Raw genomic sequence first — 23,362 nt, 5'->3', positions numbered from 1 at the left:
ATTCCTTAAAGGAGCACTGCAGGTTGACTTGTTTGAAAGTAAGTGAAAAGCTACATCTAGTTGAATAGTTAATCTCCCCAATAATGAGTTAACTCCACTACTATAATAAAAACAAAAAACTACTGCGGATGCTGGAAATCCAAAACAAAAACAGAATTACCTGGAAAAACTCAGCAGGTCTGGCAGCATCGGTGGAGAAGAAAAGAGTCGACATTTCGAGTCCACATGACCCTTCAACAGAACTGAGTGTAGTTAGGAGGGGGGTGAAATATAAGCTGGTTTAAGGTGGGGGGCGGGGGGAGAGAAGTTGAGGATGGGGTGTTTGTAGGGACAAGCAAGCAGTGATAGGAGCAGATAATCAAAAGATGTCACAGACAAAAGGATCAAAGAGGTGTTGAAGGTGGTGATATTATCTAAGAAAAGTGCTAATTAAGAATGGATAGCAGGACACTCAAGGTACAGCTCTAGTCGGGGTGGGGTGGAAAGACTGACAAGGTATTAGTTGTAGATTTAAAAATAATGGAAATAGGTGGGAACAGAAAAATCTATATAAATTATTGAAAAAAACAAAAGGGAGGGGGAGGAAACGGGGTGGGGATGGGGGGAGGGAGTTTAAGATCTAAAGTTGTTGAATTCAATATTCAGCCCGGAAGGCTGTAAAGTGCCTAGTCGGAAGATGAGGTGCTGTACCTCCAGATTGCGTTGGGCTTCACTGGAACAATGCAGCAAGCCAAGGACAGACATGTGGGCAAGAGAGCAGGGTGGAGTGTTAAAATGGCAAGCGACAGGGAGGTTTGGGTCTTTCTTGCGGACAGACCGCAGGTGTTCTGCAAAGCGGTCGCCCAGTTTGCGTTTTGTCTCTCCAATGTAGAGGAGACCGCATTGGGAGCAACGAATGCAGTAGACTAAGTTAGGGGAAATGCAAGTGAAATGCTGCTTCACTTGAAAGGAGTGTTTGGGCCCTTGGACGGTGAGGAGAGAGGAAGTGAAGGGGCAGGTGTTGCATCTTCTGCGTGGGCATGGGGAGGTGCCATAGGTGGGGGTTGAGGAGTAGGGGGTGATGGAGGAGTGGACCAGGGTGTCCCGGAGGGAACGATCCCTACGGAATGCCGCCAGGGGGGTGAAGGGAAGATGCGTTTGGTGGTGGCATCATGCTGGAGTTGGCGGAAATGGCGGAGGATGATCCTTTGAATGCGGAGGCTGGTGGGGTGATAAGTGAGGACAAGGGGGACCCTATCATGTTTCTGGGAGGGAGGAGAAGGTGTGAGGGCGGATGCGCGGGAGATGGGCCGGACACGGTTGAGGGCCTTGTCAACGACCGTGGGTGGAAAACCTCGGTTAAGGAAGAAGAAGGACATGTCAGAGGAACTGTTTTTGAAGGTAGCGTCATCAGAACAGATGCGACGGAGGCGAAGGAGCTGAGAGAATGGGATGGAGTCCTTACAGGAAGCGGGGTGTGAGAAGCTGTAGTCGAGGTAGCTGTGGGAGTCAGTAGGCTTGTAATGGATATTGGTGGACAGTCTATCATCAGAAATTGAGACAGAGAGGTCAAGGAAGGGAAGAGCCTCTACTACTATGTTGATATTTATGATTGTTGTTTAACACACCATGTTGAAATGATTATCTACAATGGTAGTGCCAACATCCCCTGATCACTGCGCTTCTTCCCACTAGCTGGGAAGAATGGCAAGTTGTTGCAATATCATCAGATTACCATGTTCAAAATAACATTTAGGGCATGCATAATGGTGGTAATTACTATTAACTTGATGTATGCATGGTTTAAAGTAGAGTTAATAAGATATTTTGGCTAATTGGTTTAATTAATGGTAAGTTTTCATTTTTATTAAACAGCTTCCAGTAATCTAATTAAAAGGATTGTGATATAATTTTCCAATGTGTTGAATAAACTAGGATTAAAGAAATACTAATCTATTGTTAGGGCAAGCAATTTGTTGTGCCATAACAATTCATAACTATTTCACTTGCCATATGTGCTGTGACTTTGATTTAAAGACCTAGAACTAGTCATTACGAGTTTCCAGCCATGGCATATGTGGGAAAAGAGAGACTGCATGCTCTGTGTGGAACATTAAAATAAACATTGTCACAGAAAATGCCCACCATCGAAGGATCAGCATGGAGAGTGCAGCAAGAGAACAAGTGGTGCAAGGAGAGACATGCCAGAACCATTCTACTAGCAATTATTGGTGATTTTCAGTAATATTCTGCACCAAATTACTTGTCCTATTTGAAATAAAAACACTTTTTTTGGATTGTTTCAGCCTGGTGTTACGACTCTAGTTCTCACAGCGTTAAAGGAGTTTTAAAACGATGCACAAACTTATAAAACAATGTTGAGCAAAATTAATTGTAGAATGGTTAATGAAAATCTGGCATCACAGTTTTTCTTATCCTGTTTGGCAGAGTTTGCTTCAACGAGGTTGGTGGATTGCGTTTGAATGAAGCAGTAATGTGGTACAGCCCTGTTAGCAATGAATCCTGTATTGACGATGCTGCTGAACCTTACACCACTGAGAGGTTGAGACAAGTTCCTGGCGGATACACACCGTTGACTGACCACTTCCAGGCCATGACCATTGATTTCAACAATCCACAGGTATGAGAACTAACTCCATGAAGGCATACCCACAAAGCATATTCTTTGTTTAATTCTTGCTTGTTACTTGTGGCTTGTTACTTGTGGGAAATGAGGCAGACTTAACATTGTTGTCATGATTATGCCAGCTGTCTTACAATTTTCTCAAAAGGTCAAAGTTACACAAAGGTGTCTGTTTGGAGAATTGGGCACAAGAGCTTGTGCTCTTGATAAGTCTTGATAAGTTTTACATTGTTTCACTGTGAATTTGTCTCCCAGGGTGAGATAACTATAAGGTCAAAGTATATACCTAAGTTCACTGATCCCATACAAAAGTCACTGGGTTGCCACAGTTGAAGGGAATCTGGGTCACATGCTTGGTCTTGTAGTTTTTATAGCATTAGCTCCAGTTTGTGCTCTCTTTGAGCATGGCTCTCTACTGGTAGTGAGGGATGTGAACATACACTAATGTCTGTAGGATGTTAAATGTGGTAGAAACAGTAAATTTTCCTAGTGTTACAGGGGTATTGGTAGAATAATAGATTATTATAGAGGTTGAGAAGACAAGGTCTTTGCCTTTCTGATAGACAGCCTCACTGAAACTCTGCAAGTTTTTCTGACCATTATGATCAGAAGATTTTGGATTATGAATGTGCAAGCTTCCAATATGTGCTTGTAGCAAGTAAGGCTTCTCCTGAAAATATGATGCTAGCCCTTTAATATTAATCTCTGTTAGCAGTAAGAGATTTTCTAGGATGCAGGCGTTTTAAAAAGTATCTACTTCTGCGCTGTTTCACTACATTGTAACTGGGTCTGTAAATAATTTTCTTAGTATAAAAAGAAACACCTTAACTTAACTTTAACAAGATTTTAAAAGGCCTTTAAAAAGTAACATTTTGCTCATTATTTTGAAAATACTGCGCACAAAGTATGATATGAACTCTGCAGCAATTTGTGACCATCATTTGTATACGTTGTGTTAGGAATTGGAGGAATTGACCACCAGGAATCCTTGTCGACTTTGTCTCCCAGTAGTTAAGGAAGGTGTGCTGGATGCTATTGTAGCCTGGTTTGTTCTGCAGCTAGATGAAGATACAAGTCTTTCCACTGGTCCTGATGAAGAGACCTGTTGGGAACAGGCTGTGTATCCTGTACAGGGCGTGCTTGGTAAGTGTGAAATAATGTAAATGGTGGAATTGCCATTAACTTAAAGGAAGCACTTAGTTGAATTTTAAGTCCTTGAAATTTACAAAAACTCAAAAATATATGTATTCATAATAGTTAGGGTTTTGATGGAGCAAGGAAGGAGAAACTCTCCTCTGAGAAATGAGTTGGTAACCAGAGGTCATAGATTCAAGATAATTGGAAAAAGAGCTAGAGGGGAAAGTAGTAGAATTTTTTTCACATAAGAGGATGTTAAGTCTGGGCTGCAGCACCTGAGGGATGATGAATCAGATTCCATAGGAACTTGAGTACTAGTTTGCAGGGTTATGTGAAAACCTAGGTTATGGAAATCAGACAGCTCCTTCAACCAGACAGCACAAGCATAATGGGCTGAATGGCCTCCTTCTGTGCTGTAAGGTTCAGAACCTGTTTAGTGAAAGTTTGTTGTTCAAATCAGATATGAAATCTATTGCCTTTTATGTTAGGGAATAAAAGCAGCAGCATTAGGCATTTATCCCTGATATAACAGCAGTGTGTATTTATATATCACCCTTTAATATAGTGAGTCATCCTAAGGTTATCAGACAAAATTTGACACCAAGTTACTTAAGGAAATATTAGGATAGGTAATAAAAAGCTTGTTCAAAGAGGTAGCTTTAAGGAGAAGAGAGAGGCAGAGAGGTTTGGGGAGAAAAATTCCAGAGCTTAGGGTTTAGTCAGCCAATGGCACAGCTGCCAGTGATGAGGCAAAGGAAATCAGGGATGTACAAGAGGTTCACAATCAGAAAAGTTAGGGAGGGGGCGAGGTTATGACAGGATTTGAAGACCAGGATGAGAACTTCAGGTCCAGAAATACCTGGAATTTAGAGTCAATATAGGCCAATGAGCAAAACGATGATGGGTGAACTGGGTTTGGTGCAGGTTAGGATAAGGGGAACCAGAGTTTTGGATGAACTGAAGTTTTGGAGGTGGAAGATGGGAGCAGTTCAATAGAGCATTGGAATAATCAAGAGGTAACAAATGCATGCTTGAGAGTTTCAGTAGTAAATAGGCTGAGGTGAGGGCAGAGACAGTGGATGTTATGAACGTAGAAGTAGGCTGTCCTGGAGACAGAGGATAAGGGGCTGAAGCTCAGTTCAAGGTCAACTTGAACACCAAGGTTGCACATGGTCTGGTTCACCCTCAGCCAATGGTCAGGGAGAAGGATGAAGTCGTGGCTAAGAAGATGAGGGCTGAAGACAATGCTTTCATTCTTCAGTATTTAATTGGAGGAAATTTATATTGCTACTTGATTTGGCTACAGGGCTTTCAACATTTAAGTATGGATATTGAGCTATAAATAGGTAAGTGGAGGAGGGGAAGTTCTTGGAGCAGGCTTCAAATTTTGCATGTTCTATTGTGAGACATTTTCCTTGAACACAGCATGGTTTTGCTCCAAGTATCACTTCTCACAGGGAGTCAAGTCTTCAGAATTGAGCCTGCAGACCATAGTTATAAAATTAGGAAACTGCGCTCTTGTTCAACAGCAATGCCGATCAGACAAGATATGGAGATCACTGTGCCTGATCAGAAATTAGGAGCACTGTGAATTGAATGCACAGACCTCAGTCTTCATTCAGTGTCATGGATAAAGGAATGGTACAAATGAGTACCAGTTGTATTGGTTATAAAGTAAACTTCCAAGATTTTTTATTGAGTCGAATGTGTGTGTTTTGAAAAAAAGCTATAATTCCAGTGATTCTAATGACTCCTATAAATTATTCAACATTCCATGTGAATTATGGCATATATCATCCAAACTCCTCAATTAATACGTGAACTTTTTTTTTGAAGTCATTCAATTCAAATGCAGTACTCTTTATTTATATTTTCCTTACTTCTATTTTTTTCCAATTTAGGCCAGACAGTAAAGCCTGGTAATACTCTAGTAGTTGACGTTTCCTGCAAGAACTCATACCTGGTTTTTCACAGCATTGCTGTATTGAGCCACGAACACAACATGGAAATTGAAGTGAATACCATGAGCAATCATCTTGCAAGTGAAGCTGAACTTTGTGATGCTTTGGCCAACCTTCAGACTACAAGTGAACCCAGAACGACCCTTCTACACTGTATGCTTGAATCTTCAGAAATAGCTCGTCTCAATAACACACAATATAATGACCATTTCAAATCTGCCTTAAGCAGTATATTGTTTTCGTTAACGTCAGTGGATGGTGGAATCTATTGCTCACAGACCATAGATGACAGGAGTTCAAATATGAATTGTGAAAATACTAACTGCCAAAGTTCTTCAGATCTAACTTCTGACGTGTTGTGCGTGTTGGATGTATCGGAGGGTTTTTCCATTTTGCCCTTGATCGCTGCCAAGTTGGGACCCGTTAAAGTTTTTAGTTCCTTGGAAAAAGTACAGCAGCAAGCTGCGTTAAATGCTTTAGCAGAATCTAATGAAATTTCAAAAGATGTGTTGGAGTTTTGGCATAATTATCTGGAGGATGACTCTACACTATTACAAAGGCCTCAGGCAGGCAAACTATGGAGCGTGATTATTCTTGATGCTATAGAGATGTGTGGACTCATACGACAAGGTTTGGTGGAGAAAGCAGCTCTAGCTAGGTATGTCAGCTTCTCTTTAATTGTTTAAAAAGATGCAACTAAACCCCAAGCCTAGTAAAATCACTTGTTGGAGCAACGGTGAAAGGGAAGGGAAATCAATAGGTAACTTAAGTTTGACCTAATCTGTAAAATTTCACTTGAGGTAGTGGGATTCCCTGAGCTTTTGTTCTTCTGGACTATATCTGTGTGTACAATAGAGCCTGTGATGGGACGGGGGCAGATGCAGCGCTTAAATCCACTCCCATTAATTTGCATATATCTTAACTTGCTTATAGCTTAACTTGCTGTACTGATTTAATATTTATCCAGCAGTTAGGCAACAGCATTAAAACAGCCCTTTCCAATCCTAAGGTCCACAATTTTCAAACAGAACAAGCAAATGAATAACGACCATGAGTACAATTAGAACTGTTTAAGGCTTTTGCACTGGATTGCCAGACGTAAAGGAGAGTTGATTGGGCAACCCTGTCACAGAAGGTTGGTTTTAGAGATGCAGCGAGCTGTGGAAAAGGCTGGCCAATAGGTTGGGTACTGTTGCCTTGTAAAAGTGAAGATCAGAACTGCAACTCTTATAAATTATTGCAATTCTTGCTCCCATATATATTAAATGATTAGAATTTGTTTTTGCATGTGAAAGTTTAAATTTAGAAATTATTCTAATTTACTTATATTACACTGCATCACAACGCTTCTGTTACTGCAGTTATGTTAATTTTAATTTACATACACTTTTTTATAATTATATTCTGTAAAAACTTAAAAACCTACAAATCCTGTCTTTATGAAATTCAACAAATGTAGGTAAGGCATTGAATGAACGTTACTTTGGCAAATCTAAAAACAAGCTTTTAAACTAAATCGACCATTTACAGACTAGTATCAACCAGGAAGAATACTAAATGTTTGCGCATTCATTTCACTAAATTTGAGACTTGCAGTTTTTCTTTAAAATGTTTTCTTGGGTACACCTAAGCCAGGTACTCTGGCATCCAATACAAACTCCGTACCTTAATGATTCTATATTTTCTTCGTTGCAAAGATTGCTTATTTACTCCTCTATACCATCATCCTCTTCATCAGCTTCTTTACTGCTCATACCCTCATCTTTGCCTTTATCCTCTCCAGATTTGACTATTCCAATTATTTCTTAGCTGCCCTTCCATCTCTGACCCTTCAGCTCATTCAAAACTCTGCTGCCTGTATCCGTTGCACTAAGTCCTGCTAGCCAATCCCTCCTGTCCTTGTCATTCTACATTGACTGTTACTCATCAATGCTTCAAATTTAAATTTTCCATACTTCTATTTAAATTTAATGGTTTTGCTTCTCCCTATTTCCATAAGTTCTTCCAGCTCTACAATTCCCATCTGTTCCTCTGACTCTGGCCTCTTGTGCACCTCCCTCTCTTTGCCCCACTATTACCATCTGTGCCTTCAACAGTGTAGGCCCCGCACTCTGAAATTATCTGCCTAAACCTCTCCATTTCATCCTTTAATAACCTCCTTAAAACCAATTGTTTGTGGTTACTTTTCATTCATCCCACTTTGGCTCAGTATCCAATCTTTTGATTCTCTATCTGAAATGCTTTGGGAAGTTTTACTACATTAAAGGCACTATATGAATCCTTGTTTCTTTTAAATCAGTATTATTTCTGGCTGTGAAAAGTACAAGATAGTAGAGCAAAGCACGTTGACACATTCCATCGATCTTGGGAAGACACACAAAGTTTAAAGTTTATCGGTGAATCGACTTAATTGCTGGGACTGGTAGCGTTTTTGTATTTTGTTTTTAGATGTTTGCTTCGACCTGAGGGAAGGTTGTTGCCTCAGTGCATAAAAATATATGGGATGCTCATCGAATCTGAAACATTACAGCAAGAAAGTGCTGTTCAAGGAAAAGAAGCCACGCTGGGGTTCAATATTGCACCTTTCATCAATCAATTCAAGGTTCCTTATATATTTTTATAGTGTAAATATTAGACTTACAGGTTCATGTTATAAATTAATACACAGAGCATTTAATTAAGCTGCTTTTCCCCTACAGGTACCTGTCCACGTATTCTTGCATTTATCAACATTGCCTCATGTCCAATTAAGTGAGCCAGTGGAACTATTAAAGCTGGATCTGATGAGTGTGGTCACTGATGATTTGTGCAATGAAATCAGGGTAAGACAATTTTTCAAAAGTTGTCATCCAGTGTGCAGACTGTAGGTCTTTGTTTTGTTTTACTTTTTAAACATTATGATTTTGGAATCATTAAATTTCAAACAAGTAAACTAAATCAGTTCTGATCTTTTACTGCTAATTAGAGATATTACTATGTATTTTCTGGTGAATATAAAGTGCAGTTGACCCTCCATTATCCATAATAACTGTGAATCCAATCCAGGTGGTGTTAATGGAAATTAAGAATCCCCAAATGTTGTTTTTGTACATGATACAAGAGTTTTCTGGACATGGGAATAAAGGAAAGTTAAATACAAATAAGAAAAATTGTTAATTCATCAAGACAAAGAGAATGAAGTGTAAATATTAAGTGTCATTATTTTTCAACATCAATGCATGTCTTTATCCAGTGAAATTTTTTTGGGGAGGAGGGGTAACTTTGAAGGAAGATATTGGAAACTTCACTACATTTATCAATAGACTTGTTTGACAGTTGAAACAGTACTATGATGGAGACATATTTCACCTGCTGCCTCACCCCCATTACAGTAAACTTTATCTGAAAGCCTTAGATTGTTGCCTAATTGAGGTCTTAACCTGCCGCATTAGTCATTTACCAATGCTGCAGAAATTTAAAATTCTCATCCTTGTGTTTAAATCCCTCTATGGTCCCACTTCTGCCCATGTCTGTAACCTGATCCAGCCCACAACCCTTCAAGAACTTGGTGTTCTCCCAATTCTGGTATCTAGCACACCCCCCTCATTTCCTTTGCCCACCATTGGCTGTCATACTTGCAGTTGTCTGCACTTAAGCTCTGGAATTCCCTCCATAAATTTCTCTACTTGAAACCAACCAAAAAAAACCTCAAAGTTTTGTAAATTCACAGAATAATTTGAAATGAAGATAATACATTTATGGAAATTACTCAAATGTCACCAGTGCTATGGGGAGTGCAATATTAATTTAAAATATTAAATTCTTCAGCCTTGGTCATTACATGTTCTTTTGGATATCTTTTCAGAAATACAATCTCATTTCTGTTCTTCTGTTTGAACATATAGGTTCAAGTATATTCCTCTGGAAGAATAACTGCAGTCCCGTTTTGGTATGAAATTTATCTGGACACAGAAATCAGTCTGAATACTTGGAGTGATACTTCTCATTGGAAGCAGGCTGCCTTTGTTTTGGATAATCCAGTCCAAGTTAATGCAGGAGATGAACTTGTACTGCAAATTCACTATCACAAGAGTAATATCTCAATGATTGTAAACCATGGATAGTTAATTTTAAAGTCACGTTCAGGAAAAAGTAGTAAATTTAGTACAGCTAATCTATATAGCACCAATGAAAGGAATACCCAAGAATCAGCAACGTTAAACGGGGAGAAAGAACAATACAAAGGCAAAATTCTACCAATATGTTGGAAATTTGAAATTAAAACAGAATATGCTGAGAAGATAGTCAGCAGGTCAGGTAGCATCTGTGGAGAGAGAAACAGAGTTAACATTTCAGAGTTCATGAAAGGCAATCAATCTGAAACGTTAAGCAGAAGAGAACTCAAATGAGAAACTTGCGATCTACCATCTGCAAACACAAACCCAAACCAAGAGGAATAAAAGAATTTGCCTCCATTTAGTCACATCATATCCTCAGGCATCCCATTGTACTTAGTCCTTCTTGCAAGTGCAGGGGAGTCACTTACTTATGTAGGCAAAAGTGGCAGATAATTTAACCAACAAACAGCAATGAGATTAAGTTCCAATTTAGTCTTTTTGGTGAAGGAGAAATGATGACCAGACATCAAAAGAATCCCCTGCCCTTCTTCAAATAGTGCCATAAAATCTTCAAAGCCCACTCATTTCACCAAAACTGGCAGATGGGACTTTTATTTAACATCTCATTTGAAAAATTGCACTTTCAACAATGCAACAAGCACTCTCTAACCACTGCATTTAAGTGACCACATGTTTGAATATCTTAGATACATTTTTGGATAATTACATATATATTTGTACAAGCATGCATCTGTGCCTCTTTACTGTAATCAAGGCTTTCCTTTCTATATTACCAATTTGTCAAGTTATTAATGTTACTTATAAAGCCAACTTATTTGGAAGAAAACCGTTCTTTGGTGCTTATTTGTTGGAAGTAATCATTCTCAAAACAAGACTTTACTAGTGCTACAATATTTTGGAGCCGTACAGAGCAGAAGGTTAATTCAGCAGGGATTTAACCTAAAATTGTCATTGATAGAGACGACCATTGGATGCAAATCTCCACCGTATACAATCAACTATTTTACTGAAGTCATTAAAAAGACAAATGCAGTCATTTTGGGAGACTGGTAAGAGTGGACGCTATGGCCGTAATTTTCCGGCCCTGCCGAAGTAAATGGACGTTTGAATGGCTTGCCACATTTTCTGGCCCCACCCCTGCTGTGACCGGGCCGGAAAATTCTGCCCTATATGTTGTAGTCCAACCAGAGTCCTAGATGCTTTGCCACCTCCCAAGTGCTAGGGCATTGCGGAAAGACAGCATCTACTCATTGTCCAAATAGGAGTTTAGGAAGCAGGACTTCAAAAGGCGGTAATCTCAGAATTATTTTCTCAGCTACAAACTAAAATAGGGAAGGGTAAAATGATGAAAGAGCTCACTGCATGGCTAAAGGAGTGGTGTTAGAAAGAAAGTTTCCATTTTATACAGCATTCTGGTTAAGATGAGAGCTATTCTGGAAGGATGGGCTATATCCAAATAAGTGTAACTGGCAGAACAGCTATTCAGCAGTGTGTAGTTTAAATTAGGAAGGAGAGGTAATAAGTAAAAAAATAAAAACAATCATAAATAACAAAGAAAAACAATATCAAGCATAAGGAATGAAGGGAATAGAGGAGGAAAATCAAAATCAATTTAATGAAGGCTTAGAAAGTAATCAAATGTCAGCTGAACAAAAAATGAATGTATTTCGAGCCAATCTTTTCCCAAAGATAAAGAAATATATTGTTCAATGTGGGAAATAAGATGGGGAAATTAAAATTTTTAAGACACTCAGCATAAGAAAGGAGAAGTGAATACTTGAAATAGAGAAGACAGGAGGTACACAAGGGGTTCAAATGGAGAGAATACAGAGATTAAGATAGAAAGGGAATTACATCATGCAGTGGAACCACAGGACTGCCTGCAGATTTGACAAAGTAATTTAGAGGTGTGCTGTTGTAAACTAATTGATCCCTTTTTAAAATTGACGCAGAATCACAGAATCTTTAGAGTGCAGGAGGCCATTCCCTCCAAGTCTGCACTGGCTCTCTGAAAGAGCATTCAACCTAGATCCACTCCTGCCTTTTCCCATAACCTTGAAGATTCATTCTTTTCAAATACTAAGTACATTCAGTAGCATAAACATTTAACAAAATTATACCACTTCCGAATCTTTGGTTACTGGTTGAAGTTGGTTTTACAGATAGTATACTGATCCAAACAGGATCGATTTTAAAAGAAAAACTTGATCCACAAAGGAATCAAAACAAGTACTGGAGTTATTAAAGAATTAGTTTCACATGATCCATATGTTTTATTAAGCAATTGATGACTTAAGTTCCAAGTTTAATTACTATCTTACAGTTTAACAGGCAGAATTCAAAAAATTTCCCACTCATTTCTGAACAGTATGCCCAACATATTTGTAGAGATCACCAGCTTATTGCAATTTAATTTACACAAAAGGTCAGTTATTTGTTCAACTAGTCATGAGCCTGACAGCTTAATATTTGTAACCATAATTCCATTTTAATTTGCATTTGGGACAGCGGAATAAACCTTACGATTAAAATACTATTGTACCAGAATAGATTTTTAAAAATTCATTCATGGATGTGGGCATCGTTGGCTAGGCCAGCATTTACTGCCCATCCCTAATTGCCCTTCTTCAACATTTAAGAGTTAACTACATTGCTGTAGGTCTGGAGTCACATGTAGGCTAGACCAGGTAAGCACAGCAGATTTCTTTCCCTAAAGGGCATTAGTGAACCGGATGGGTTTTTATGACAAATCGGCAATGGTTTTGTTGATGGTCAGACTTTTAATTCCAGATTTTTATTGAATTCAAATTTCACCATCTGCCGTGGTCCCCAGGGCATTACCCTGGGTTTCTGGAATACCAGTCCATTGTCTCCCTGGTACACTCTGAACTCTCACTATGCCTTTTCCAAGTTACAGCAATGTAAGAAATGCAAAAGTCTCCATTTAATTAAATCTGAGCAGCAACTCAGTATTGTAACAATTTTGGCATGTTATTGGAACTTAAGTGGCTCAGATGTACTAAAATATCCTGCCTGTTAAAAGTATTGGGATTCCACTGCCTTCTCTACTCCATCACCCTGCATTTCAGATTACTAGCCAGCACAAGTTTCTTGCATATTAGAATTCCGATTGAATTTCAGTAAAACATGGTAAGCTGGGAAGATATGGAACTGCAACTAGCTGGCTCAGGAAAAATGAAATACGATTATTTAAAAAAACTAAACTGACCCCTCACACCAGTGGCCATGCTTCCACCTGACTTGACTACTATGCACCACTTCTGCACTTATTCCTCTGTTAACAGCACATAGTCTCACTTTTTCCAGCTGTCATATTTTCCTCTTAAATTTAATAGCAAGCATTACCGGGGCAACCTTTGTGCAAGGCTCGTTTCTCTTCATATCACTTCCAAACAAAATTCTCAGTAACAAAATTAAACTGATAAGAAATAGGAAGTACAATATAATTGCTTAGTCACTGAATAAATGAGCACTGTATCAAAAAGGGCTAAGAAATGCTCCAGCAATTTAAAGTAGAATGGAAATGAATAGTATTTACGAAGTGTTGGTTGCCAAGGTATCACAGGACTATGAAAGTTCAGTATATATAAGCCACTTTGGATGCTAAAATTGCTCGTTAACTAGTAATTTCAGAGACTATTGCATGTTGAAAGACCCTGTAATGCTCTGGCCAATATTTTAACATTACTTGCATAATATACAGTATACTTAACTTGTTCTATGAATTCTAGAATTTTGTGCATCTATTTGATCAATATTTACCTTTCCTCCTAGTTAGCTTTCTTAATTTACAGAATTAGATTTCTAAGTTTTATCCAAGTTTCAAACTGAGTTATTATTCAAAGTACCAATAAAAGATATGACCTCCAAGTCAGAAGTTGAAGTTACAATACACATGTCTTGACCAGATTCATGCTGAATCATTAGGCACAGGATTTAAGGAGTCTTCAATCTCTTGCTCTTTGGCTAAATTGTCAATAGGGTCATTTGTTGCTGGGAAAGAAGTTGTAGGATGGGGTGCAAGAGCTGCATGCGTTTGTCCAAATCCTTGGTAGTATCCCATTGGAGATGGTGGGAGAGATGGAGTGTCAGAATTCAGATCCTGGCTTGCTGAAGACAGAAGGCTGGTGTGTTCATTGTGCTCCTCTTCTACCACAATATTTGTTTTCCTTGGTCGACCCAACACTGTCCTACCTATAAAATTTAGACATTGAACATCATTCATTTTCAACTCTTAACAGCTTGTTTCTATAAGTCAAATCCATAAAAGCAGCATCTTGATGAAGCAGGGTCCCCTACATTTACAGGCCATTCACTAAATTCAGTTGTTTTAGATAGAATGCATTTGCCCTGCAGCTATCACCTAAGATGAGTAGTTTAGTTTCCAACTTACATAGAACCCTATTTACATTAATTGACTGGAACTTTAACTGTGTTGCCCAGGAGGGCATTCCGCTCGATTGAATGCATTCCTTCAGAACTCTTTCCCACTAGCAACAAGTTTTTAAAGAGAGCAGCAAAGGGACAATCCTAGTGATCTAAACTTTTAAATTTATGATGAGGTAGATCTGAAGAGTGTCCACGAGGTTGAACAGATCATCTGAGTATTTTGAATAGCAAGTTTGCTGCAGCAATGGATTTACAGTCCACGTGTTGTCAAACTGTCACAGTGCAAGCCTACCTGTCCACACTATTATTTGCAGTCAAGTTGGGTCCTGGCTCTGAATTTATGCAGCAAGTTTAATGCTAAACTTGTAGCAGAATTGCATCATTAAGAAACAAAGGAGATAAAGCTCATTAGTACAGCTGCTGCAGTGTTTGAAGATTAGGTATTATAATATAGTCCAGAATCTGCAAGTCAGGACAAGCTTTAGTGCAGGGCAGATTTTGATCCAATTAGTAACATGTCAGCTCTACACATAACATTACTTGTATTCCTCTGTTAGCAATATAATTACCCTCTACAGACCTTGAAAAACAGCTGGCATGCCAGCTCAAACTGCTGCTTATAGATTGTGGTTGATCAGTCTTCAATTATACATAGTTTTATTTGCTACGCAATCCATTTAGAAATATGAACTGTACATTAGAGATCAACAGTGCTAAAAGGCTGTCATTTTTTCTGTTAGCAGTTTAAAAACTTTTGTGGCTGGCGGAATAATTGTAGTTTTTGTAAGCAATTTGAGACAAAGGAGGCCACCTTGTGATTGATAGTGGAACAGCAGTAATACAGTATTTTGCCTTAGGTTTTATGAAACAAGGCTTTATTAAGAGTAAATCATGTTTAACTAATTTGATTGAGTTTTTTGATGAAATAGCTGAGGGTATTGTGGTTGATGTGATGTACATGGACTACCAAAAAGTGTTTGATCAAAATGCCACATGACAGGCAAAACACCAGGGTGATTGTGGCGGAAGACAAAGATCTTTAAAACATTTTCTGACAAGGAATTATGTAATTATAGGACTTTTTATGATTGGTAGTGAAATGCGAATGCTTCTTGGCCATTTCAAATGGGTGGAATTATTAGTTTTCCCTTTGCTTACCTTCTATTACCGTCAAGAGTGTGGACCAATACTAACAATAGAACATGATCTTGCTGGATTATGTACAAGCAAAGGACTATGGCAGTATTTTGCAAACTATTTTCCAAAGTGACCCCATTTTAACTCACCACCACCTTCTCAAGGGCAATTAGGAATGGGCAAAGCGATGCCCACATTGCATGTATAAATATGTATATTAAAAAACTCAAATTAACATGACCCCAGACACCAGCAAAAACAAAACAGCAACAAAGTATTATAACATTTGGTGTGTCACTATGAAAGTTCTCCCCACATTATATTCTGCCACATTCTTTCCCAATCATTCAAATGGCGATATCCCTGAGACTTCTTTGTGTCCTACTCACAGCTTAGATTCCCACTTAGCTTTGAATCATCAACAAACTAGGATACATTACACTTGAACCCATCATAAAAGGCATTTCTATGGATTATAAACAGCAGAGTCCCAACTGCTGACTCTTGTGGTATGCCACTAGTTACAGCCTGCAAACCCAAAAATGACCAGTTTATTCCTAGTATTTTCTGTCTGTTAACCAATCCTCTCAATCCATGCTAATACATTACCTCCAATTTTGTGCAATAATCTCTTATGTGGCACATTAAGTATATTTTGAAAATGCGAATATACAACATATACTGGCTCCACCTCATCTACCCAGCTAGTTAAAATTTCAAAAAACCCAAACAGATTGGCAAAAGGATTTAGAATCATAATATCGCTATGGCACAGGACGACAACGTTTGTCGCATCAAATCCATGCCAGCTCTCTGTCGAGCAATTCAGTCAGTGCCATTCCACCACTCTATTCCTGTAGCTCTGCAAGTTTATTTCCCTCAAATGCCCATCCGATTTCCTTTTGCAATTATTTATCGTCTCCATTTCTATCACCTTGTAAGCAGAGTGTTCCAGGTCATTACCACTCGCTGTGTAAAAATATTCTTCCTCACATCTGAGTTCCCCCAGTCCTTGACCCATCAGCTAATGGGAACAGCTTTTCTTCATCCACCTGTTCTAAACCTTACATTATCTTGTACACCTCTATCAGATCACCTCTCAATTGGAAAAGGGCTAATTTCAAAGGGAGTTCATGCTTGACTAATCCAAGTCAATTTTTTGATAAAGTAACAGAGAAGGTTGAAGTGGATGTTATCTATATGGATTTTTTTTAAAAAGTGTTTGATGAAGTACCACATAAAAGGCTGGTTAACAAAATTGAGGTTCGTGGAATACGAGGGTCAGTATCAAATTGGATTTTGAAAAGTAGCTTAAGGACAGAAAAGAGCAAGTTGTAGTAAATGGATATTTTTCAAACTGGAAGATGGTGCAGTGGTGTTCCCCAAGAGTCAGTGCTAGGACCATTTTTTTTTTGACATATATAAATGAGTTGGATTTTGAAATACAGTAAAATTTCAAAATTTGCTGACGACACCAAACTTAGTGAAGTGGAAAACTGAAGATACTAGTCAACTGCAGCAGAACATAGATAGGCTTGCAGAATGGGCAGACAAGTGGCAGATGGAATTTAATGCAAAGAAGTGTGAGGTGAATCATTTGGCAGAGGGGATAAGGAGGCAATTCGGACTCACTGGCACAATTCTAAGGTGTGCGCAGGAACAGAGGAACCTTGGAGTTCATGTGCATGAATTTTTGAAGGTGGCAGGACATACTGAGAGCACGGTTAGCAAAGCATACGGATTTGACTTCATAAATATAGCTATTGAGTACAAAAGCAGGGAAGTTTTTGCTGAACCTTTATTAAAAAACTCTGGTTAGGCCACAAGTGGAGTTTGCGTCCAGTTTTGGTCACCACACTTTAGAAAGGATGTATGGGTACTTGAAAGGGTGCAGAGGAGATTTACCAGAATGGTTCCAGGGATGGGGGATTTTGGTTACTTTTAAGTGGAGAGGCTCAGGTTGTTTTTGTTGCAGCAAAGGAAATTGAGGGAAGATTTGATAGATGTGTACAAGATTGACAGGAATGGATATAGACAAGGAAAAACTGTTAACATTAGCTAATGGTGCAAGGACTAGGGAACTCAGATATAAGGTTTTGGACAAGAGAAGCAGGGAAATGTGAGGAAAAATTTATTTTTACACAGCGAGCAATAAATACCTTGAACTCACTGACCAAGGTGGTGGAAGCAAATAATAATTTCAAAAGGAAATTAGATGGGCACATGAAGGATTATGGGGATAGATTGAGAGAATGGGACTGACTGGATTGCTCCATAGAGAGCTGGCATGGAATCAGTAAGCCAAATGGCCTCCTACTGTGCCATAAATGATTCTATGACTCTAGATGATATTTCAAAGTTGACACCTAGATCAAAAACATGAAGTGAATACTTTTATTTGGAATGAAAAGTTGCGTTTATGAACAAATTTCAAATTAAATGAGCTCCATCTCACTAAAACTTGACTTCCTTACCAACATTCCGTACTTGCTCCGATATATCTGCTCTGATGTCAGAGATATCCCACATGGCAAAGAAAGAATCCAAGCAGGAGCCTTCCTCAGCTTCCTGTACATATGGCTTGTAGGAAAAGCTATAATGATGACCAATCGCAGCAAAGAACATTTCAATACAAATCACAAAGTCCTGGGGAAAATACAAAAAGCATTTGGTGAAATTACTTTGTTTTTGGTTACGCAATTTGGTTACACAAAACAAGCCAGTTTCCACATTTTAATTACATACTTTTAGAACATAAGAAATAGAAACAGGAATAGGCCGTATAGCCCCTTGAGCTTGTGTCGCAATTCAATATGGTGATGGCTAATCTTCGACCTAAACTCAACTTTCGCTCCTATACCCCATATCCCTTGATTGAGACACCAAAAATCTATCAATCTTTGCCTTTAATGTACTCAACAACTGAGCATCCTTTTGGGGTAGAGAATTCCAAAGATTTACAACCATCTGAATGAACAGAAATTTCTCCACAACAGTCCTAAATTGCCAACACCCCTCATCATGAAACTGTGATCCTAGATTCTCCAACCTCTCAGCATCTATCCTATCAATCCCTCTCAGAAACCTAAGTGGGGGTTTAATCTCATCTCATTCTTCTAAACTCCATAAAGTACAGGCCCATTCTACTCAATCTTTCCTTGGAGACAACCCAGTTATCCCCGGAATCAATCCAGTGAACCACAGTTGCACCCCTCTAAAGCAAGTACATCCTTCCTTGGGTATGGAGACCAAAACTCCAGGCGTGGTCTCACCAAAGCTTTGTACATTTGCAGCAACATGTCCTTACTCCTCTACTCTAAATTCCTTGTAATAAAGGCCATTTGCTTCCTAATTGTTTGCTGTACCCTGCATGTTATCTTGCGCTTCATGTACTGTACAAGAACACCCAAATCCCTCGGAACAATTAACAATTTCTCACCATTTTAAAAAAATGTTTCTCCCCTCCACATTATATTCCATCTACCAATCTCTTATCTATTCTCTACATTCCTTTGCAGACTCTTTGTATTCTCCTCACAACTTACTTTTCCATTTAGCTTTGTATTATTAGCATACCCAAGTAAATTACACTCGATCCCTTCATCTAAGTCATTAATATAGATTTTAAATAGCTGAGCCGCCAGCACTGACCCTTGTGGGACCAAACTAGGAACAGCATGTTAACCCAAAAATAGTTTAGGAAGGATGTGAGGGTCCTCGAGAGAGTGCAGAGGAGATTTACGAGGATGGTTCCAGGAATGAAGCATTTTAGTTAGAAAGTTAGCTTGGAGAAGCTCGAGTTGTTCTCTTGGAACACAAGAGATTGAGGAGAGATTTGATAGAGGTGCACAAAATTATGTCAGATTTAGAAAATATAGACAAAGAAAAACTGTTCCTATTAGTTGATGGTACAAAGACAAGGGACACAGATTTCAGGTTTTGGGCAAGAGATGCAGGGGGTATGTGAGAAAGAACTTTTTAAAAAAAAAATGCAGTGAGAGATAACGACCTGGAACTAGCAGCCTACAAGGGTAGTGGACGCAAGAGACAATCAATGGTTTCAAAAGGAAATTAAATGGTACTGAGAAATAATCTTGTAGGGCTACAGGGATAGAGTGGGGGAATGGGACTGGCTAGATTGCTTTACGGAGAGACAGGATGGACTTGATGGGCCAAATGGCCTCCTTCTGTGCAGTATGACTCCCTATGTTTCTATAACCCACTTAATCCTATTCTCTATTTTCTGTCCATTAACCAATCCTCTATCCACACCAATATATTACCACAACCCTATTAGACCTAATCTTGTACAGCCTTTCATGTAGCACCTTATCAAATGTCTTCTGAAAATCCAAACATGCACATTCACTGGTTTCCCTCTGTCACTCTGCTAGTTACATTATCAAAAAACTCAGACTTGTGGGAACAATTTTACTTTCATTAAATCATTTAACTGTATGCAACTACATACATTTAGCTGGATGTAATTATAAGGATATGCTGATAGGATTAGGTGAAGTGGGTGGGAGGAGGTTTGTATGGAGCATAAATGCTGACAAAGACAAATTGGTCTGAATGGTGTGCTTCTGCACTGTAGATTCTGCATAATTATGTATCCACTCCAGTTCTGGCTACCTTAAGTTGCAAAAGTTCTTGCGCCTTTCTTTCATTATTATTGAAACTCATGTCATTTCTTAGTCTTCAATGAAATCTGTTGCCAGCTAAGGCATACTCGCCAAGGAAATCAATTTCTATTACCCCCCCAACAGGTCCCATTGACATGGGGTGGGGGCCGGGCAAATAATTTGCCCTCTTTTACCCTCCCTAACCAGAAAATTTCTCAGTCATACAAATGGGGCAGAATTCAATTTCCATTCCATTTTCTGATCTCTGTCATGGAGTTTTGATAGGGAGCACTCATTTCTGACTGGAATTTTAGGCCAGTGTGTTTTACACACGAATATTCCATTCCTTATAAACAGTGCATCCTCTGACTCACTAAGTAGCACCACAATTCAGTATTTATATTTATCACTTAGTCAATTTTATTTCCCCTCTTTTTTTAAAACAACTTCCCAACTAATTTCCTAACGAAGACCATATAGTTACCTCCAACTCTATCCAACTCAATTTTATTTTGCAGAACCTAACTAAATGCCTTTAACATTTATGCCATTCTCTTACCCTCCTCTGTGTGTCATGTCAATGCTATCAAACAGCTTTACTAGGCTAGACATAACTTATCTTTCACAAAACCTTGCTGACTCTCCCTCCCCAGTTATTTTTCCCTCCCACAAGACCTCACTTATCTGGTGCATTCTCACAATTTCCCACATTTATGATGTTAACTTTACTCACCTAAAGTTACCTTGCTTGTCTCTTTTTTCCATTACTTTCAAATTCCCTAACACTATCCACAAAACTAAATAGCTTTGGAAAATTGTAACTAATGTAGAGATTGTGTCTGTTGACTTTCTCTCCCTTGCCCATGTAGTTAAAATATAGCTACCCACCAAGATAGCAAAGCTAGTGAGCAAATAGCTTCCATTTTGGAGTACTTCTATTGGACATTTTTCACTGTTTGCATAGATACCAAATACTAGTAAATATATATTCATTTCTAAGACTTTGAAAAATTAATTTTGAAGACCAGAAATGAACCCTATTTAAAAAAACACCTGCAAGGAATACAAGTTTTCAGATAGGTTACTGTGGACTTGCAATTGCTAAATTTACCTGTAGACCAGTAGCGACAGCTTCTACACTTTCCCAGTCCCATGTACGTTTCTCAGAAATTATGCCAACTTTCACAAGTACTGCAATCAAAGCAGCTTGCCTATAATGAATTGACAAATAATTTTTTTAAAACAATAGGAGGACAAGCATAGCTATTTAGTAAACTAGATTCAGATTTTGCATAAGGTATTCAACAGTTATAAGTTAGCAGGTTTAAGTCTTTGAGAATTGTAGTATTCTTATTTATCAAAATATAAAATAGAACATAGTTCTAAATGTTTATTCCAGCCATGTCTAAACCATCTGTCAGTAACATGAAATGAGGTAAAGCTTTTTTAAAAATTAACAATTTTAATTTTAAACTTACCAGAAGGATACAAATACAACCAGTTTCACACAGAGAAACTTGCCCACTGGTTGGATGGGGTTCAATTCATTTCGCAGCACTTTATAGAACAGCACAAGGCAATACATGGCAAACTACAAGAATAAAGCAAAGCTGAATCCCAAAGACAGGAGAAATAAACAATAGCTTACAAGTTTATAGCGCCATTAATGAAGAAAAAATATAACTGAATGTGAATACAATTTTGAATTCATAAGAAATAGTGTTCAATTCAAAATAGATGCTTGTTTTTAGATATAAAAAACAGCAATTATTTTGCATCCAATTTATATGCTTTGATTTACATTTTTGGTACAACTAAGAATTTTTTCTGAATATTTGTAACAGAGTGTAAGCTTTCTTTAATACTTAGAACAAGACAATACTTATTATAAAAATGCCCTATACTTGATAACCTTATGTAACATAAATACTAGATTCAAGTTAAAAAAAATTGTCGAGGGATAAACACAGGTACACTTGATTTCGTAATTACAAATGTAAAATGTGTAGATATCCTGCAGCAAACATAATTAGAGATTATAGTTTCAGTTGTCAATACAGGAGGTGTGAAGAGAGAATTCAGCTAAATTTCATGGTATATCCAATGTTAAATTTAAGACCAACACAGCAGATAAATCAGCTCAAAATATTTGATACAAACGAAACAAACTAAGAGCATAAAACTTACATATTTTATAGACAGATGTATACTTCATAAAACTTACTATTTGTGAAAGATTGTTAATTATAACCAAGTACGTCCAAGCATTTTTGAAGCTGAAATTCCCCTCATCATAAACTCCAACGAGTTCGCAGATTCTTTGGGAGAAGGAAAAATTGCTTTAAGATCATCCACCTATTAGTACTATGTACCAATTGACAACATACTTGTTTGCCTGTCCAAGCTTGAATACTGAAATTCTAAAGCATAGCTAAGAAAAACATTTTTATGTTTATTCCAGAGTGCCCTGCTGAATCCTTCTCTGGGTAGTTCCTTGAATTATCCTAACCATTTTGTTTATATTACTTGTCACAACTGGGAAACTCCTATTTTCAGACAGTGAATACCTATTTAGTTTTAAAGAAATGGATGATATTGGACAGACTGATTGCTCTATTGCTGTACCTACTTTCAAAGAGCCACAGTTTAAATGCCAATTATCAAACAACACTTAATTACCTCCTGCCATCACCTCCCAAACTTTAGTAGCCCTTGCCAAGACTGCCAGATGAAATATATCATAGCGACACTGCTCAAGAGAGGAAGAAAAAAAGCTGTAATAGAAATCCCATCCCACTATACCATACCTTCTGTTGGTTAATCATGGAACTCTGTCCAGAGAAAAGAAAAGACTGGAACACAATATCCTGTTATCCCTGCCAAAAGATTAAGTGCACTGAAAAGTGGCTAGAGAGAATAACTAACAATGCAGGGGGTTGGGGTGGGGGGGGGGGGGCACACTGGGAGAAGGGAAAAAAATAAGGTGTTGAGAGAGTATACATTTACACCAGGTACTTGTATATTTCCTTCTGTCCAGTCTAACTTGCAATCATAGAATTTTTTCACTGAGGCGATAGTCCCACCCCCAGTTTAAAAGTTCTGTGCAGCACTGGGAAACAACAACCCGATTTCTATTAAGTGGCTCAGGTCGTATCTTCTGTCCCCATCTGGGACGAAATCCCACTTCTGAAAGCTGCCGGCCAATCAGAGAATACAGTTGCTTCTGCTGACACTGCAGTCAGTCCAGAAGTGTGTTTTTGGAGACTGGACAACAAGGTACAGTGGTTTCACAATGGCCAGCCAGACAGGTCCCAATGAGGGGTAGGAGGATGTGATAGGTGTCACAGGGTG

General features: G+C 38.4%; 2 protein-coding genes across 9 annotated transcripts in view; one reads left to right on the top strand and one right to left on the bottom strand.

Moving 5' to 3' along the window:
• prmt9 (protein arginine methyltransferase 9) overlaps positions 1-11,434 on the top strand; it is a 99,048-nt gene extending 87,614 nt beyond the window's left edge. For 4 of the 6 annotated variants that reach the window (XM_078541132.1, XM_078541150.1, XM_078541172.1 and 1 more), the window contains 6 exons: positions 2,428-2,620; positions 3,583-3,766; positions 5,662-6,379; positions 8,170-8,323; positions 8,421-8,543; positions 9,606-11,434. In XM_078541132.1, coding sequence (XP_078397258.1) covers positions 2,428-2,620; positions 3,583-3,766; positions 5,662-6,379; positions 8,170-8,323; positions 8,421-8,543; positions 9,606-9,824 — 1,591 coding nt within the window. In that variant the 3' untranslated portion in view covers positions 9,825-11,434. Of the gene's footprint in view, positions 1-1,587; positions 2,211-2,427; positions 2,621-3,582; positions 3,767-5,661; positions 6,380-8,169; positions 8,324-8,420; positions 8,544-9,605 lie in introns of those variants that run through there. The other 2 variants (XM_078541181.1, XM_078541141.1) reach the window with 2 other exon arrangements.
• A 654-nt stretch (positions 11,435-12,088) lies between these two features.
• Positions 12,089-23,362, bottom strand: part of tmem184c (transmembrane protein 184C) — a 57,410-nt gene continuing 46,136 nt past the window's right edge. For all 3 annotated transcript variants that reach the window (XM_078541206.1, XM_078541215.1, XM_078541223.1), the window contains exons 7-11: positions 22,236-22,329; positions 21,490-21,602; positions 21,123-21,222; positions 17,861-18,032; positions 12,089-14,054 (exon numbers count right to left, since the gene is read on the bottom strand). In XM_078541206.1, the coding sequence (XP_078397332.1) occupies positions 13,771-14,054; positions 17,861-18,032; positions 21,123-21,222; positions 21,490-21,602; positions 22,236-22,329 (763 nt within the window). In that variant the 3' untranslated portion in view covers positions 12,089-13,770. The remainder of the gene's footprint in view (positions 14,055-17,860; positions 18,033-21,122; positions 21,223-21,489; positions 21,603-22,235; positions 22,330-23,362) is intronic.

Source organism: Cetorhinus maximus, chromosome 1 (assembly GCF_964194155.1).
Source record: "Cetorhinus maximus chromosome 1, sCetMax3.hap1.1, whole genome shotgun sequence".
Lineage (NCBI taxonomy): Eukaryota > Metazoa > Chordata > Chondrichthyes > Lamniformes > Cetorhinidae > Cetorhinus > Cetorhinus maximus.
Note: the sequence above shows the minus strand (reverse complement) of the source record. Positions and strands in the feature narration are given on the sequence as shown.